This window comes from Canis lupus, chromosome 36 (genome assembly GCF_048164855.1).
Source record: "Canis lupus baileyi chromosome 36, mCanLup2.hap1, whole genome shotgun sequence".
NCBI lineage: Eukaryota > Metazoa > Chordata > Mammalia > Carnivora > Canidae > Canis > Canis lupus.
Window position 1 is genome coordinate 18,823,276 of NC_132873.1, and position 18,282 is coordinate 18,841,557.

The 18,282-nt window shown below is 41.2% G+C and overlaps 1 protein-coding gene and 1 non-coding gene across 8 annotated transcripts in view; one reads left to right on the plus strand and one right to left on the minus strand.

Annotated features, from left to right (window-relative positions):
* Positions 1–8,996, minus strand: part of CYP20A1 (cytochrome P450 family 20 subfamily A member 1) — a 70,248-nt gene extending 61,252 nt beyond the window's left edge. For 3 of the 7 annotated variants that reach the window (XM_072813063.1, XM_072813062.1, XM_072813064.1), the window contains exons 1-4: positions 8,786–8,996; positions 6,461–6,510; positions 5,318–5,484; positions 3,242–3,384 (exon numbers count right to left, since the gene is read on the minus strand). In XM_072813063.1, the coding sequence (XP_072669164.1) occupies positions 3,242–3,384; positions 5,318–5,484; positions 6,461–6,510; positions 8,786–8,857 (432 nt within the window). In that variant the 5' untranslated portion in view covers positions 8,858–8,996. Of the gene's footprint in view, positions 1–3,241; positions 3,385–5,317; positions 5,485–6,460; positions 6,511–7,733; positions 7,816–7,865; positions 8,136–8,452; positions 8,569–8,785 lie in introns of those variants that run through there. The other 4 variants (XM_072813067.1, XM_072813066.1, XM_072813065.1 and 1 more) reach the window with 4 other exon arrangements.
* A 3,728-nt stretch (positions 8,997–12,724) lies between these two features.
* LOC140625915 (U6 spliceosomal RNA) lies at positions 12,725–12,827 on the plus strand. The gene has a single exon (XR_012025184.1). It is a non-coding gene; the product is annotated as a U6 spliceosomal RNA (small nuclear RNA).
* Positions 12,828–18,282: the final 5,455 nt, after the last annotated feature.

The following is an 18,282-nucleotide window of genomic DNA, read 5'->3' on the forward strand; positions in this document are numbered from 1 at the left end:
TCTATTCTCAGGGTTCTGAACCTCAAGTCCACAGATACCAAAGAGTTGATGCCTAGAATGAAGGAGTTCATGAACTTGTGTACTTGTGAGGGAGAAAAATCTTTTATTTTTTACTAATTTCTAATTCAAATTTAGCCTTTTTTTTTTTTTTTTGAAATTTAGCCTTTTAATTGTGAATATCGGTACTTGACTCTGTCATCAATATAAATTTCAAATATGTTCCTATCATCTTATACTTATTGTAAAACTCTCAAAATAATGGTTTTGTCCCTCATAACATCGTTACTCTAAAGTTATGGAAATTTTGTACCCTGCAATCCAGCAATCGCACTATAGGTGTCTACCCAAAGAAACAAAAGTACAATTCAAAGGGATACATGCAAAAAAAAAAAAAAAAAAAAAAACAAAAACAAAGGGATACATGCGTTCCTGATGTTTATAGTAACATTATCTACCATAGCCAAATTATGGAAACAGCCCAAGGGTCCACTAATTGATGAGTGGATAAAGAAGATGTGGTGTATACATATATACACTAAATCTTGCCACTTGCAACAACGTGGATGGAATTAGTATTATGCTAAGCAAAATAAGTCAGTCAGAGAAAGACAAATACTATGATTTCAGTCATACGTGGAACTTAAGACACAAAACAAATGAATAAAGGGAGGAAAAAAGGCAAGCCAAGAAACAAACTCTAAACTATAGAAACAAACTGGTAGTTACAAAAGGGAGGTGGGCAGGTAATGGGTAAATAAGTGATGGGGATTAAGGAGCATACTTGTTGTGATAAGAATTGGGTGATGTAAGGAACTGTTGAATCAGTATAAGGCACACCTGAAACCAATATAACACTGTATGTTAACTAATTGGAATTTATTTATTTATTTACTTATTTATTCATTTATTTATTTATTTATGAACTAACTGGAATTTAAAGAAAAACTTAAAAAAATTAGTAGAATCCATTAAATGTGAAAAAATTTTATTAAATAAAATTATGGAAGTTTTGGAAGCATTGCTGGATCTTGTTATTTAATGCATTAATGATGATGTGCATATATTAAATACCACAAGTTTTTCTTTTTCTTTTTTTTTTTTTTTTTAAAGATTCTACTTATTTATTCATTAGAGACACGGGGGGGTGGGGGGCAGAGGCACAGGCAGAGGGAGAAGCAGGCTCCACCCAGGATCCAGATGCGGGACTGGATCCTGGGACTCCAGGACCACACCCTGAGCCAAAGGCAGGCACCAAACCACTAAGCCACCCAGGGATCCCCAAGTTTTTCTAAATAATATTTTTATAACCATATTATTTTCCTTTGTAGTTACACATTTTAAAATGATATTCTTGGGGGATCCCTAGGTGGCGCAGCGGTTTGGCGCCTGCCTTTGGCCCAGGGCTGATCCTGGAGACCCGGGATCAAATCCCACATCGGGCTCCCGGCATGGAGCCTGCTTCTCCCTCTGCCTGTGTCTCTGCCTCTCTCTCTCTCTGTGACTATTATAAATAATAAATAAAAATTTTAAAAAAAAAAAAAAATGATATTCTTGGAAGGAGTCCATACTACAGTAGAAAAGACTAAAATGATAGGAAGGATTTTAATATGCTAAACATGGTTTTCACTGAATAATGGATAGCATTATCCTAAATATTAGCACTTTCCTAAATATTTCCCTATTTTGTAAAATGACTATCAGAAAAAAATTAGCATAATTTTAGTTATTTTTGGAAAAATTTTAATGACATGAGAAATGTTTGGTTTTTTTTAAAATTTATTTATTTATTTTTAGATAGAGCATGAGCAGGGGGAGGGGCAGAGGGAGAAGAAGAGAGGAGAATCTCAAGCAGACACCCCACTGAGTATAGAGCCCAATGCAGGGCTCAATCCTAGGACCCTGAGATCGTGACCTGAGTAGAAATCAAGAGTTGGCGACTTAACCAACTGAGCCACCCAGGTGCCCCTTAAAGTGAAAAAGTATATAAAATTGAACATACAGTATGATCTCATCCACATATAAATCTACAGTGAAATTATGGGTGATTTCTTTAGTTAGATTTTTCATGTTTTCTACAGCAACCATATATTAATTTTATAAATTCCATTTTTTTAAAGGGCACAAATAGATGGATTAGTTTTGGACAGAAGAAGGATACTTTAAGATTTAATATGAGAAGTTAGAACAAAAGATTGAGATGGATAGAGTTTGTTGGTGAGGAACTCGATGGTCTCAGCAAAGCAGGAGGTAAGGCCATCTATAACAAGCAAAGGGGTTGGTTAGGATCAGCAATACTAGAATAAAGGTGAAGGTTTGGAACAGTCCTATTGGGACACAGAGAAATGTCAGGTAGCACACAGGGCTCAGCCAAGGATCTTTAGGGACAAAAAGAAAATAGTATGGATTAGTATTGTTTTCAAACTCTGTAACTCATTTGTGGACCTTCTTAAAAATGTCAGGTCCCTCTCCCAATATGATTCAGCTTGTCTATGCAGATGTGCCCAGTAATCTGCACTTTTTACAGGAGAAAGTGTTATAGGTGAGCCCAGATCAGGTTTTGTGACTGGTTTAGAGTCTGGCCAGAAAACAAAGGACAAAATCTATTGACATAGAAGATTTCTTTAAGCTCTCTACATTCCCATCATTCCAACTTACACAGGGAGTTTATAGGTGTTATGATTTTTGTTGATTGTTTGTTTTATTTCAAAATTTCAGGAGAATAAAATCAGCTTAAAAAGATAAGTAAGAGGGGTGCCTGGGTGGCTCAGTCAACTGAGCATCTGATTCTTGATTTTTTTTTAAAGATTTTATTTATTAATGAAAGAGAGAGAGAGAGAGTGGCAGAGACACAGGCAGAGGGAGAAGCAGGCTCCATGCAGGGAGTCTGACGTGGGACTCGATCCTGGGTCTCTAGGATCATGCCCTGGGCTGAAGGTGGTGCTAAACCGCTGAGCCACCAGGGCTGCCCCTGATTCTTGATTTTGGCTCGAGTCGTGATAGGGTTGTCAAGCCCCAAGATGGGCGCCACATTTAGTGGGGAGTCTGCTTAAAACTCTCTCTCTCCCTTTCCCCTCCCTGCCATACACATACTCTCTAAAATAAATAAATAAATCTAAAAAATAAAAAAAAAGATAAAAGAAAGACAAGTAAGAAAAAAAGTACCAAAGATAAGACACATTAACAGTGAAAAAATATACTATTATCTGTATTATAGAATTCTGGGCCAAACTTATCACCTTACCTTTAGCAGAAGAGCAAAATTACTCTGCAGAGAATGAGTCACACCACTTTCATACAATTTTTTACGCATGTGGTTTTCACTCACATTCGCACCACCAGATTGATACCTTAATAATGACTTAAGCATGGTTTCAAAAGGGTCCGCTGAAACAGACAAATTAAACATTTCTGAGTCAAAGTAATCACTCAGAAAAAACACAAAACAGCAACAAAAACTCTAGCATACAAAGAGACCAGGAGGTAAGGGACTGCAGCTTAGAGCATGCCGACTTTTTTCCCAACTCCCCTCATTATCTTTCCTATATATGAACAGTTCAAGAGGCAATAAAAATTGGCAAGAATACAATATCCTGACTTGGAATTCTAATATAAATCACTAATACTTACATAAATTTTCTACCTTCATGACAACAATATCTTTGACTTTATAAAAAGCTCATTCCATGGATTTTAAAGCAAAATTGTTGTCTGTATGTAATGGTCAAGTATTACAATTAAAATTATTTAGCTAAGTCCAGAAATTTTTTTTTCATTCATTTTTAAATGTTTCTTTAATGACTCAATTGTTTTCATACAAAAAATACATTGTCATTATAAACAATTAAAACAACAGTAAAATACAGAGAAGATAAAATTCATCTAAATTTCACCACAGAGATACCATTAAATATTTTCAAGATGTTTTTTTATTGCTGTTACCTTACTTAACAGAGAGAAACAGACAAAAAATATGTCAGATTTTGCAAAGAATACAATTCTTTCTTTCAGAGCACCTTACCCAGTTCATTAGTGTGATCATTTAAATAATGGTAACTAGTTTCCCCTATTCCTTAGTATTACACTGTAAACTCCACAGAAGCAGAAGCTGTGTCTGGTTTTATTCATCTTTGTACTTCCTGACAGAGCCATCCTTCCACATTGTGGAAAATTTAGTGATTAAGAGCACAAACTTAGACCAGACTCTACCTTCAAGTTCTAGCTCCACCACTAATTAGTTATACAACCTTGGGCCAATGACTTACCCTCTTTGTACCTCAGTTTTCTCAATATCTATTTCATAAGGTTGTTCTAAGGATTAAATGAGTTAAATTTTAAATGGCTTATAGCAGTGTTGGCATAGAATAGGCTATACCAGATATTTGATAAACAAATCTCTGTTATATTAAGGCCTGAATATATTCTTTCATTCAGCCATTGAAAACATTTAAGTTTGCTTCAAATTCTCATTGCAAATAACATTAATATGTCTTTTCTCATTTATATGAATATCAATTTATGGTAAGTTCCTTATGACATCACTGCTGAGTCAAAGATCCTGTCAACTCTCTCTCCCAAGTTTGTAAAATTTTTATATAGACAGATTTCTTGTCTTGTGCTTGATGGCTCCTAGATCTCATCTTATGGTAAGAAAATGTCCACCCACCCCCAATTTATACTTACCCACATTTTCTTCTAATATTTTTATGACTTTAAATTTTAATTATTTGGAATTTATTTTGACATAAAGAGTAAGGCAGGGATGATGATTTATTTTTTCCAAATGGCTAACCAGTTTTCCAAAACCATGTATTACCTTTCCTCTTATCATAAAATGATTCCTTTTTTATGTATACTTGGCTTGTCTACTGGACTATCTCCTCTATTCCATCAATCTGCTTAATCTTATTACAGTACATATTCTTTAATCTGTTTATAGCACATTGCTCTACCCAAGCAAGTGTTCCCCTCATAAATAATCTTTTCCAGATGTTTCCTGACTGATCAAGTACCTTTACTATTCCAGATGGACACTGGAACTATTTTTTCCCAAAAACTCCTGTTGGAATTTACATTGGGATTCTATTGTATATACCTATAAATTAAAGGAAAAAATAATCATTTTACAACATTGTGCCTCAAAGGTACAATAATAGTTGTAATAATTACAAAGATCTTAGCATAATGCCTGGCACATAATAAAAAGCATTCAATAAATGTTAGCTATTCTTACAGCCATGAACAATGTATGGCTCTTCACTTATAGATGTTAATTCTTAAAAGATAAAGATCAGCTAATGAATAAAATAATTAAACTTACATGTCTTATTGGGGTTAATATGTTGCTTCAGTACTTCAACGGTGCCCAAACTAACCACAAGGCGTCTGCCAAACCAGAAAGAGACGACAGGCCCGTATCTCTCATGCAAATTAACCAGGAACTCATGCAAGCTTCCACTGTTCACAATGTCTGGAAGATTACCATCTCTGAGAAGAGAGCAACATTTGACAAGATAACTTGGAAAAATAAGAAATTTAACTTGGAAGAATGAGAAAAACAATAGCTGATTCTGAATTAACTGTGTCAACAGATGAGAGCAGAGGTGCATGAAATGCAAATTACTGCAAAATCACAAGCTTAACTTAACTTGACTTCTCATTTTCTTTGGAGTCATATTTAGACATGGATTTGTCTGATATTTTGAGAATTTATGACAGTTCAAGCCAAGTAAACTAGATATACAAGGAACATCTGACTTAGACAATGGAAAACGATCCAATTTTTGCAACATCTCATTCTGAGAAACAAATGAACATCATCAGAGGTTGATTTAAATGACCAGATCAGCATTCTTTTCTTCTTTCCTTCTATCTTATCTTCCTATTTTTTAACCACTCTCTCCGGTTAGAGAAAATGAAAACAATCTTCTTTAAGATTTGTGTGTGTTTTAACCTTTTAATTATTTTTTAAAAAGATTTTTTAAATTTATTTATTTGATATATATATGGAGAGACAGAGAGAGCACAAGCACGGAGAGCAGTAGGCAGAGGGAGAAGGAAAAGCAGGCTTCCTGCCAAGCAAGGAGCCTGACGTGGGGCTCTATCCCAGGACCCTGGGATCATGACCTGAGCCAAAGGCAGATGCTTAACTGACTGAGCCACCCAGGCACCCCTATTTATTTTTAAAAGTAATTTCTACACCCAATGTGGAGATCAAACTCACGACCCCAAGATCAAGAGTCATGTTCTGATGACTGAACCAGCCAGACACCCCAAAAGCAATTAAAGTTTTTGATTTATACAGCCCTTCTTTCTGTTCTTAACAAAGTTCAGGTTGTATGTCCAGAGATAAACTTAGAGTAAACAAAGTCATTAAATAAACTGAGTAATCTAAAAATAGATTTTTGTTTTGATACCAAAAATTAAGAGTTAATTCCACTGAATTCCCAAAACAATTACTCACTTTTCTTCAGTTGGAGTAATCCCCGGAATTCCTGCAGCTTGTCTGGAAGCCTTAAGGAGAAATTTAAAAATAGTTTTAGTATAATGATTTAGTATATAATACATAATTTAGTATTTAACATATAATCATATATCCCATAAGTCAGATATTTTGCCAAGACATCTGTAGGACCTTAAGTGATGGCTTTCCAATTTGGTTGAATCTCAAGAAATTTTTTTTTTTAAAGATTTTATTTGTTTATTCATGAGAGACACAGAGAGAGAGAGAGAGGTAGAGACACAGGCAGAGGAAGAAGCAGGCTCTTCAAGGAGAGCCCGATACAGGACTCGATCTCAGGACTCCAGGATCACACCCTGAGCTGAAGGCAGACACTCAACCGCTGAGCCACTCAGGCATCCCTCAAGAATTCTTTCTGTATTAAAATACAAAAAACTGGATTTGTTGTATTTAAAAGAATAATCTTAATAATCTTCCTGTGTCAATGACAAGTTTGAAAAAATTAACATCCATTCTACATCAACTAATACATAATTAAGTACTACTTTTTAAAAAAATTAAGTACTTTTTTTAAAATATTTTTTAATTTATTCATTCATGAGAGACACACACAGAGAGAGAGAGAGAGAGAGGCAGAGACAGGCAGAGGGAGAAGCAAGTTCTATGCAGGGAGCCCGATTGAGACTCGATCCCAGGTCTCCAGGATCATGACCTGGGCCGAAGGCGGCGCTAAGCCGCTGAGCCACCCAGGCTGCCCTTGCTCCGTAATTCTCAACACCAAAATACCATCTGTGTTATTGTTTATATTATCTTTTTCCCGTCACCAGAATATAAATTGCATGAGTCAGTAACTTTCTGCCTGGTTGCTCATTGCTGTATTCCCAGTACAGGGAACCATATTTGGCACACCTATTTGGTTGAAATAAACAGTGTTGCCTTCTCTTAACTAATCCAAGGACAGTCTCATTTAAAGATCATAAAAAATTCCAGCTCTGGAGCCATTAAACGTTTAGTTTCTCAGGAAATAAGATACTGGGGACGCCTGGGTGGCTCAGAGGTTCAGCCTCTGCCTTCCGCTCAGGGCGTGATCCTGGAGACCCGGGATCGAGTCCCACGTCGGGCTCCCTGCATGGAGCCTGCTTCTCCCTCTGCCTGTGTCTCTGCCTCTCTCTCGGTCTCTCATGAACAAACAAAATCTTAAAAAAAAAAAAAAAAAAAAAAAGATACTGGAGGCTCCGGATTGTGTAGTTGCAACATTCCAACCTAATCCGTTTACCAGCTCTGAGAAGAACTCTTAAGAAGGCGCCCGGTCACCATCAGTGATGCTTTGGCCTGTTCAGCTGCTTCACAGCTCTTTCCACAAAAACACCCGCTTGTTTCGCAGACGGGTTAAGAAACGACTGCTCACCTACCAGCTCCTTTCTTTCTCAGAATCACCCTCTGAGGCTGACAGAGGCAAGCAGAGAAAAAAAGGCTAGAAGGAGGTTCAGAGCTGAGGCAGTCGCCACGTCAAGCTCACAAGCTCGCGCACTAACGCAGGGCAATGCTCGCTCCGCCGCTCCATTGGCTTCTGAGGCTCCGTGAAGAGCAAGACCCATCTGGGCCTTAAGGACTTTGGATTTCAATAACAACAGATGGAAAGTCGGATGGAAAGGCAGGAGCCGCAAAAAAAAAAAAAAAAAAGGCTGGGGGAAATCCTTTGAAAGGATCAAAGCATCCTCAAATTTCCTCGCAGACATACTGGAAAATGGAATTTGGGTTTGGCGTCGTTATTGCCAAAAAGCCACCCAAAAAGTACTTCTCGGGACGCCTGGGTGACTCTGGTTTAGCGCCTGCCTTCAGCCCAGGGCGTGACCCTGGAGACCCGGGATCGGGTCCCGCGTCGGGCTCCCTGCATGGAGCCAGCTTCTCCCTCTGCCTGTGTCTCTGCCTCTCTCTCTCTCCCTGTGTCTCATGAATAAATAAATAAAATCTTAAAAAAAAAAAAAAAAGTACTTCTCGCGGAGGGTGTAGCAGAGGCGAGGCAATTCCGGGGGCGGGGAGGCAGGACCTAAGAACGCGGACAGCCGCGCGCCCCGCCACCTCGAGACGCCCGAGGGGTCTTCGAGCAGCGGGCGCCGCTCAACCCCCAGGGCTGCCCGCGCGCATGCGCACCCGCGGGGCGTCCCTGGCTCCGGAGCAGCCCCCGCGCCAAGCGGGAGCTGGAGCGGGAACCCACCGCCCTCGGGCCCGCCCCCCTGCGGCCCGCTGAGCGCAGAGCGACGTGCAGACGGGAAGCACAGAGGCCCGGGCGGCGGCTAGAGCCCCCGAGGCCGAGACGGCGGTTACCGGGTAGAGGTAGAGCACCGCTGCCACCAACGTCAGCAGGAAGGTAACGGCGAAGATTGCAAAATCCAACATGGTTCTTCCTGCCGGGAGCCACGTCTCGGATCCGACACTCGGGCAGCGGCGCCTCGGCCTGGCTCGCTCTGCGGAATGGGGCGAGTGGGCGGAGGCGCCCGGGGCGACCTGCGAGCCGATGGGCCGCCGGGGGGAAGGGGCCGGGAGGGGCGGGGCGGGCGGGGAGAGCAATGGGCCGCGGGGGGGCGGGGCCTGGAGGGGCGGGGCGGGCGGGGAGAGCAATGGAGCGCCTGGGGAGAGGGGGCGGGGCGGGCGGGGAGAGCAATGGGCCGCGAGGGGTGCGGGGCCTGGAGGGGGCGGGCGGGGAGAGCAATGGGCCGCCGGGGGGCGGGGCTGGGAGAGGGCGGACGGGGCTGGAAGGGGGCGGGCGGGGAGAGCAATGGGCCGCGGGGGGGCGGGGCCTGGAGGGGCGGTGCGGGCGGGGAGAGCAATGGGCCGCGGGGAGGGGCGGGGCCTGGAGGGGGCGGGCGGGGAGAGCAATGGAGCGCTGGGGGGCGGGGCCGGGAGGGGGCGGGGAGAGCAATTGGCCGCGGGGGGGAGGGGCCTGGAAGGGGCGGGCAGGGAGAGCAATGGAGCGCCGGGGGGCGGGGCCGGGAGGGGGCGGGGAGAGCAATGGGCCGCGGGGAGGGGCGGGGCCTGGAGGGGGCGGGCGGGGAGAGCAATGGAGCGCTGGGGGGCGGGGCCGGGAGGGGGCGGGGAGAGCAATTGGCCGCGGGGGGGAGGGGCCTGGAAGGGGCGGGCAGGGAGAGCAATGGAGCGCCGGGGGGCGGGGCCGGGAGGGGGCGGGGAGAGCAATGGGCCGCGGGGAGGGGCGGGCCGGGAGGGGGCGGGCGGGGAGAGCAATGGAGCGCCGAGCGCGTGCGGCGGGGCTGCGGCCACACCCCAGGGCGGAGGTGGCGGAGGACGGAAAGCGCCGTCGGGGCTTCTAAGACACGTTAGGAGTTACCGTCGCTCTGCCCCGACCAACACGTGTCCCCGGGGGATTTAAGATGAAAACCCGTAAACCGGAGAGCCTCGCGCTGTGCTCCCCGGAACGACCGCAGCTCCCGCGGCGGCGGGGAGCTTGCTAGGCACGCCGAGTCCTCTGCGCAGGCGCAGACCTGCAGGGCCGAGCCTCGGGGCGCGAGAGGGTCGCCCTCGGGTGGCTTCAGCGCCGTTTCCCGCGCCTGCACCGCGAGGCGCCCCACTGCCAAGCGCCGTCGGAGGCGCCTTGTTCGAAAAAGAGTTTACAGGAAGGGCTGATACATGTGATCCGCGACCCTTCGTCCTGGGTGAAGGCAGCGAATTGCTCAGTGATGGGGGACGTCCCTTAGCGTCCGTAACCTCGAATTTTGTAAGTCGAACTTGCAAGTGCTTCGTGGGAAACAACGGAAATGATTCCGCGCAGAGATGCCTGCGGGAACAAATCGGGTAATTTAGAGAAGTACTTCGAGCTCCTGGCAGAAGGCTCCTTAGTATTGCGCTCTAGTTCTGAGCATAAAAATGCACCAGGATCCGTCTCCTGTTTACGGGAGTCAAGTTTTGATATCAGTAACGCAAGACAAATATTTACGGGCGCTCCGTCTATTGAACGCCTCCTGAAAGTATAGATTTTATACTTTTAACGGTATAAAATCTGTCTCTCACACACAAAGGCAACAATTAGGTAAGAGAAATCTTTTGAGATTGCATTTTAGAACATCTGTGATAAACAGTCCTGTATTTTTTTTTTAAGGTTTTATTTATTTATTCATGAGAGAGAGAAGCAGGCTCCATGCAGGGAGCCCGATGCGGGACTCGATCCTGGGGCCCCAGGGTCACGCCCTGGGCCGAAGGCGGCGCTAACCGCTGGGCCACCCGGGCTGCCCGACAAACGACGGTCCTTAAACATGAGGCCTATCTCCTTAAAAGTGCCTACTCTTTTGGCGTCTATAGCAAATGTAGCAAAATGTTGCTATTTGATACTTCGTCTGGCAGAAATTGTACTTTTAACTCTTGTGTTTCGAACGTTTTTTTTTTTTTTTAAATATCTTCTTTGGAATATTAAAGACATTTCCCATGTAAATCATATCTTATATAGGTTTTCAAAACAGTAAACGTCAGATTTTTTAAATGCCTAAAATAGATGACAGTAACACTAGACACTAATATTCAGAGGTATCTGGACTCCCCTTTAGGTTCTAAATTGACCTTTATAAAGCCACAGACCTTCTGAACTTTTGAGGGTCTGTGAAAAGAGAGAAAGATGACAGAAGTTGAGCAGGACACAGTATTTACAAAAATATCAAGATGCGTCATTGTTATAGCAACATTAATTTTTTGCAGTCCTTTTGAGAGACCAAAAATCATATAAAAATGATTAACTAGGATTATATATGTATACAACTTACTGTGCTGCTTTTATGATCTGTCACCTCACCTTCACATCTCGATTAGGTCCTCTTTCCATTTTACTGAAAAGAAATAATTAGGAATGGAAACATATTTTTTGCTGATTGTTCTTCATTCTTACACCCTTCCCACATATCCTCAGATCATCCTGTCATTCTCTGCCCTGTATTGTGACTGTTGGAGCTAATTCCTACAGACTACACCACCTAGGCTTCCTTATAAACTTGCTTCCTATTGGGTTCCACCAATAGGAAACATTGGTATGCTGAGGCTGAGAAGTCAGCCTCACTCAGCTCTAAGCTATGTTATCCCACAGGCTCCATATCCCTTTCTACCTACAGCTTCTGAGGTAGTCTCCTCCCATGATAATCCAGCCTTCTGAGCAACAGTAATATTATTATTATTATTATTTTCTCCCCTTGACCCTTCAGGTCTAGGAGTGCTAATGGTTTCCCCTGCTGCTGGTCTCTGGATATTTCAGCATCCCTTGTTGATCTCTTAACCCTGCTCATACCTCTGTGTATAGTTCCTTCATAACAATCTGGGTTAAATACTATTTTCAAAACAAGTATGGCCCCTTGAAACAAGATGGAATTCTGGACCAGGTTAAACACAGATTTGACAGCCTCATAAATGACATCTGTCCTTGATAGTCTGTGCAATGCACTGGCAACAAGATTATTCAGATTATCACTGATGATGGCATGGGATAGAATGCCAAGTAGGGAACAAAACTTTTGTTGGTTGGGTAACTCTTGATGACAGCAGTGGGGACTACAAAAGATTGTGAAGTGGATGGCTATTTCTGACTGCGTTAAAGATCTTACAGAGGGGGAAAAATAAGCTTAAAGCTGTGAAATCTCAAAATAAGGTAGAGATGAAGAACCAGAAACCTTCTATGGCAGTCTCAAAAGGATTCCTTATCTTGTGCAGTTGCAGGACTGAAATGACTGAGTATTAGTCCCCAAAACTTAATTGTGCAGGTTTTAGAGTTTCAATGCCTAGCTAAAAGCACAGCCTTGCCAAGTCTCTTATTCTAAAGTTAGAGCACTGTTTGAAAAGGAATAAAACAGATCAAGACCTTTGGTCAGTGTAAGACAAAGCCCAAATCCCAAGTCCCTCTGAACCTTGCTACCTTTCCTCTGCGGAGAAAGCTACCTTCTCTCATATAAAAGTCATTCGGAAATTTCTCCTGGGTCAGTTATATCACAAGGGACTGCCTATTATCCTGAAGAAGAACTCCTGTTTCCCCTCCTCATCTCCAGACCCATAAAGAGAGTTAAACTCCTCATGGCCCATGAAGAGAAATAACTGTTCAGTTCCTAGAGGAAATAACCTAACGGCATTTCAAGAAAAAGAGGCTGGTGATAAAGCAACCCCAGCAGAATGGAGGAATTCATCACTGACATTTTTACAATTGCCAGCACATTTTGATAATAAAAAGCAGAAGACATTTAGTTGGTTTATTATTGTTTTAAAATTCTCTATACACATTACTTGCTTCAGCAGCACACATACTAAAATTGGAACGATACAGAGAAGATTAACATGGCCCATGAGCAAGGATGACACTCAAATTCGTAAAGCGTTCCATATTTTTTATTTTTTTTTATTTTTATTTTTTTTTATGATAGTTACAGAGAGAGAGAGAGAGAGGGAGGCAGAGACACAGGCAGAGGGAGAAGCAGGCTCCATGCACCGGGAGCCTGATGTGGGATTCGATCCCGGGTCTCCAGGATCGCGCCCTGGACCAAAGGCAGGCGCCAAACCGCTGCGCCACCCAGGGATCCCAAGCGTTCCATATTTTAAAAAATAATAAAATTTTCTACACACAGGGCACCCTTTTTTGTCTGAACCTGGGGCAGAACAGTGGCATATATATCAAACAAACAGTAAGATCTTCTTAATTTGTGTCAAAAGGCCTGGGTGGTTCAGTTGGTTAAGCATCTGCCTTTGGCTCAGGTATGATCCCAGGGTCCTGGCATCAGCTCCCTGCCTTCCTCCTCTCCTGCTCACCTTACTTCTGCTCTGTCAAGAAAATAAATAAAATCTTAAAACAAATTTTTGAATTAGAACCTAGGAAACGTGCAGGGTGGATTCTAGGTATATCTGTTTAAAAAGTATAAAACGGGCGTCTGGCTGGCTCAGTCAGAAGAGCATGCAACTCTTGATCTTGGGGTCTTGAGTTTGAGCCCCACATTGCGTGTAGAGATTACTTAAGTAAAAATTAAAAAAAAAAAGAATCAAATATAAAAGCTAGTAAGGGCCAAGTATATTTATATAGTTTCATTCATTCAGGATTTGAGATTTAGTGTTAGCTTGAACACTTGATATTGGATCTGAAAGTGCTTGTTTGGTTAATTGAACCCTGGATTGAATATTGGCCAAGACATTCAGGTTGAGATACCAGATATTTCCTAGCATACTATTTTACAGGGGTCAGCAAACTAAGGATTGTGAGGCCCCATCTGTTTTTGTAAATAAAGTTTTATGGGAAAACACTTATGCTCCTTTATGTATTGCCTGTGGCTGCTTTCATGCTACAATGGTAGAATTGAGTAGTTGTGACAGACACCATATAGCTCTCAAAGCCTAAAGTATTTATTATCTGGTCCTTTACAGGAAAAGGCTTGTGGGTCCTTGCTATAGAGGAAAGAAATCTACAGGTTTAGGGAGATGGGAAGGTTGTATGGATTTTGTTGACATGTCAAAATACAAATCACAAGGAGGTTAACAAACTGTTACATAAATGATACTCTATGCCTTCATAGTGACAAAATTAAAACGTGTATGGTTTTTATAATTAAAGGTCAATAAACTAACAAAAGATAGCTGAACTTAACTATTGTACATGTCTGGATGTTCTATAATGGTCTAGTGTGTTTGGGCAAAAGATAAAAATAGACATATAGTTCACAAATTATTTATGTATTCCATAAAGTTAATTTTATTCCCTTCATCTCAGCAATATTCCTATTTTTAGAATCAAGATTTTCACATCTTTTGTGTTCTATAGGCATTAATGCCAAATTAGCCTGCCTTGGGTCATAGTATTTCTTGGATAGATTTTTTTTAATAATCTTTTCAGATTTATTGAGGCATAATTCATATAAAGAATAGTTTTTTAATTCTTTTGAACTGGAGAAATTTTGCTCTGTTGAGACAGTAGCAACTGGAATTATCAATAAAATTTTAAAAGTAGGGCAGCCCTGGTGGTGCAGCGGTTCAGTGCCGCCTGCAGCCCAGGGCGTGATCCTGGAGACCCTGGATCGAGTCCCATGTCAGGCTCTCTGCATGAAGCCTGCTTCTCCCTCTGCCTGTGTCTCTGTCTCTCTCTGTGTCTCTATGAATAAATAAATAACATCTTTAAAAAAATTTTTTTAAGTAATACTTAGATTCAGAAATGAACCATGAATTTTACCTATTGTATTTGAATATAAGGGTATTATTGCAAATGGTAGCATTTTTTACTGCAGGAAATATAAAATATTTTATTTTTTATAAAATATTTTAAATTCATCATAACAATTGTATCACTTATATTGTTATTTTCATCATTTCTCAAAGCAATAGATACATCTGTGCAATAATATAAAGAATTGATAACACATTTTACTCATGTCTAGATCCCCATGTTTAGAATATAAGAATAGTTTAATATAGAAAATGGTTTCTAAGCTGCCCATTGTAACCCTTGTAGTCACCACAATAATTCTTGAGTGCTTCTAGTTCATTAATTGGAACCCTAAGAGAAGAAAATGATTGCTCAGCACTGCTGGGAAGTGGTATTTCATTATGCAAGCATCTATTGTGTTTATGCTATTGAGAAAAAAGATTTGACAAATTATTTTATCTACTTGCTCAAATCCTCTTTCCATGCATATATTCTTCTCCAACTTTAGCAAGAGCACAACCTATAAACTTTTATAGCATTTAGATGCTGTCACATTTTATTTTAAAGATAAAGGATATGAGATATGAAATATTTCCCAAAAGCCTGAGTATTCACTATGAGAGTGGATGTTGAAAGTTTACACTGTATAAATACTGAGCTGTACTAAATCCTGATGGGCACCAAATCCTGATATGCTCATGTGTTCTTTAATATTTTTTAAAATGGATTCATGTTATGTGGGCATTTTTCAAGCACGGGACCCAAGGAAAGGTCTTGTCTTGCTCTGGTCTCTAGGTAATACTGTCCATATAAAAGGATATTCCGTGGGTTCTCTAGCCCTCTGACTTCTGGTTAAGTTTCACCAACCAGGGGGGACCTGGGAGGCTCAGTCAATTGAGCATCTGCCTTTGGCTGGGGTCATGATCCTGGGGTCCCAGAATCGAGCCCCACGTTGGGCTCCCTGCTAAGCGGAGAGTCTGCTTTTCCCTCTCTTTCTATCCCTCCCCCAATTTGTGCTCACTTGCTCTCACTCTCTCTCTCTCAAATAAATAAAATCTTAAAAAAAAAAAAAAAAGTTTAGCCAATTAGAAATAGCATAAGAGGGTGAGAGGAAAGTAAAGATATTCATCCTCCTGGCTTTCATGCTGTGGACTCACTGTTGGCCATAGCTCCTATCATAGGCCTTCTCCATTTAGATACCCTTTCTAGAAATTGGAGTTCGTCCTTTTGCTACTTTTTTGCCCAGGATTAGTGACTGTTCACCTCTGTTGCTAGTCTGGGACTACTGACACCTTGTGGTGTCCTTAAACCCTTCCCACATCTTCATGAATCTTTAAATTACTCAGTTTCAAGGGGCGCCTGAGTGGCACAGTCTTTTAAGCATGAGACTCTTGGTTTCAACTCCATCATGATCTTGGGGTCATGGGACCCAGCTCCACAATCAGTGGGGAGTCTGTTTCCCATCTCCCTCTGCCCCACCCCCCAGTTCACGCATGCACTCGCTTGTTCAATCTCTATATAAAATAAATATGAGGTTGCTACATCAACTTTCACAAAGTCCAGTTTTTTGTACAGTATTCCAATCTACTCAAATTGTGTTCAATATTTTTGTACTTCAGATGAACTTCTCTTTCTGGGAGTCTTGTTTTTAGCCCAAACTTAGGTCCTCTAATCACCTATTCTCTGAATTTTTCTTGACTCCTTCCTCTCCACAAAGGCTTACTGTAGAAATTTAAGAGATAGCTCTGCTAAAATTTGTTTTTAAATTTCTATTAATTTTAAGTAACTTGAATTCTGTAGTGTTGTCTTCTAGATACCTAGAAGTCATGGGCTTTTTGAGATTTTACTACTCTTGTTTATTATCTGTATGGCTTTTGGAGGGCATGTGGAGAGATTAGGATTGTGGATATCTATCATTATCCTAGGTACCCTGTAATCCATACTAATCCATTTGAATTTGCCTTACTATTCATCCGTTAATTTTCCACTTCCCAGGACGCCTGGGTGGCTCAACGGTTGAGCACCTGCCTTCAGCTCAGGGCATGATCCTGGAGTCCCAGGATTGCTTCCCACATCAGGCTCCCTGCATGGAGCCTGCTTCTCCTCCCTCTGTCTATGTCTCTGCTTCTGGGTGTGTGTGTCTCTCATGAATAAATAAAATCTTTAAAAAAATTTTTTCACTTTCCAAAAGTTTTTTTAAAGATTTTATATTTAAGCAATCCACACTCAATGTAGAGCTTGAACTTACAACCATGAGATCAACCAAGTGGCTCCACTGTCCAAAATTTATTGCTTATCTTCTCTATTTTCTTTTTGCCCTGTCGGTTTATGCCTTTACTGTTGTTCTAGCAGAATTTTAATATGCAGCAAAACTAAATACAGTTACTTATATTCAGTCTATCATCCCCAAAGTTTAGTCTTTTCAAGATCTGTGCAAACAGAACCAACAACTATGGCAAAAGGTAAATGGTACTTAAGAGTCCTTGTAGCTGATCACTATTTTACTTAAGATTCCAGAAACCTAGAAGTAAAATACATTTATTTATTTATTTATTTATTTATTATTTTACTTTTAAAGATTTATTTGAGTGAGAGAGTGGAAGGAGGAGGAAGGGGAGAGCATCCTCAAGCCGACTCCCCACTGAGCATGGAGCCTGATGCAAGGCTCAGTCTCATGACCTATGAGATCATGACCAGAGTCAAAACCAAGAGTTGGATCTTTGACCAAGTGAACCACCTGGGCACTCTGAATAGCTCATATTTTTAAAAATATTCAAAATTAAATTCTGCCTTTTAGATATTGATAGAACTCAGATTTTCCTTTAACAAATACCTTTTCACGCTGGTTAACTTGCTGGCTTACAAGCTAAAAACAAAATGTTTCATAAATGATACACATTCCCATTTCAAATCTCCATATAATTTTACTGCATAAGATCTGTGGACACTAATTGCAAAGTGAAACTAGTTGTATCATTTTGTAAGGAAATAATTTGGCTCAGGTAGCAAAAGAGAAAAGAATGCAAACTGGTATGTACTATTGGTTTTTCATGTTCGTTACTGTGTCAGGCTGAATAATGGCATCCAAGCATGTCCATATCCTAGTATCTGTGGAATTTATAAATGTTACCTTACATGGTAAAGTTACCTTTGTGGAGGTGATTATGCTAAGATTCTTGAAATGGGGGAGATCAACTTGGATTATCCATGTGGGCTCAATAAAATAATAATAGACCTAATATAATAGGAGGGACACAGAAGTGTCAGAGCAGAGAAGGTGGTGATGGATGATGGAAGCAGAGGTTAAAGTGATAAGCTTTCGAGATGGTGAAAGTGGCCAAAGTGGCCATAAACCAAGGAACACAAGTGACCACTAGAAGCTGAAAAAGACAAAGCAACTGATTTTCCCTACAGAGCTTCTAGATAAATCAGCCCCAGTGACATTCTGAACTTAGCTCAATGAAATTGATTTCAAATTTCTGACCTCCAGAATTTTAAGAGTGAATTTATGTCATTTTTAACCACTAAATTTGTGATTTATTACAGCAACAACAGGAATGTAGTATGATCACCTTTGAAATGAAATGACATTATTTTTTTAAGTGTTTTTTTTTTTTTTAAGATTTTATTTATTTACTCATACAAACAGAGAGAGAGAGGC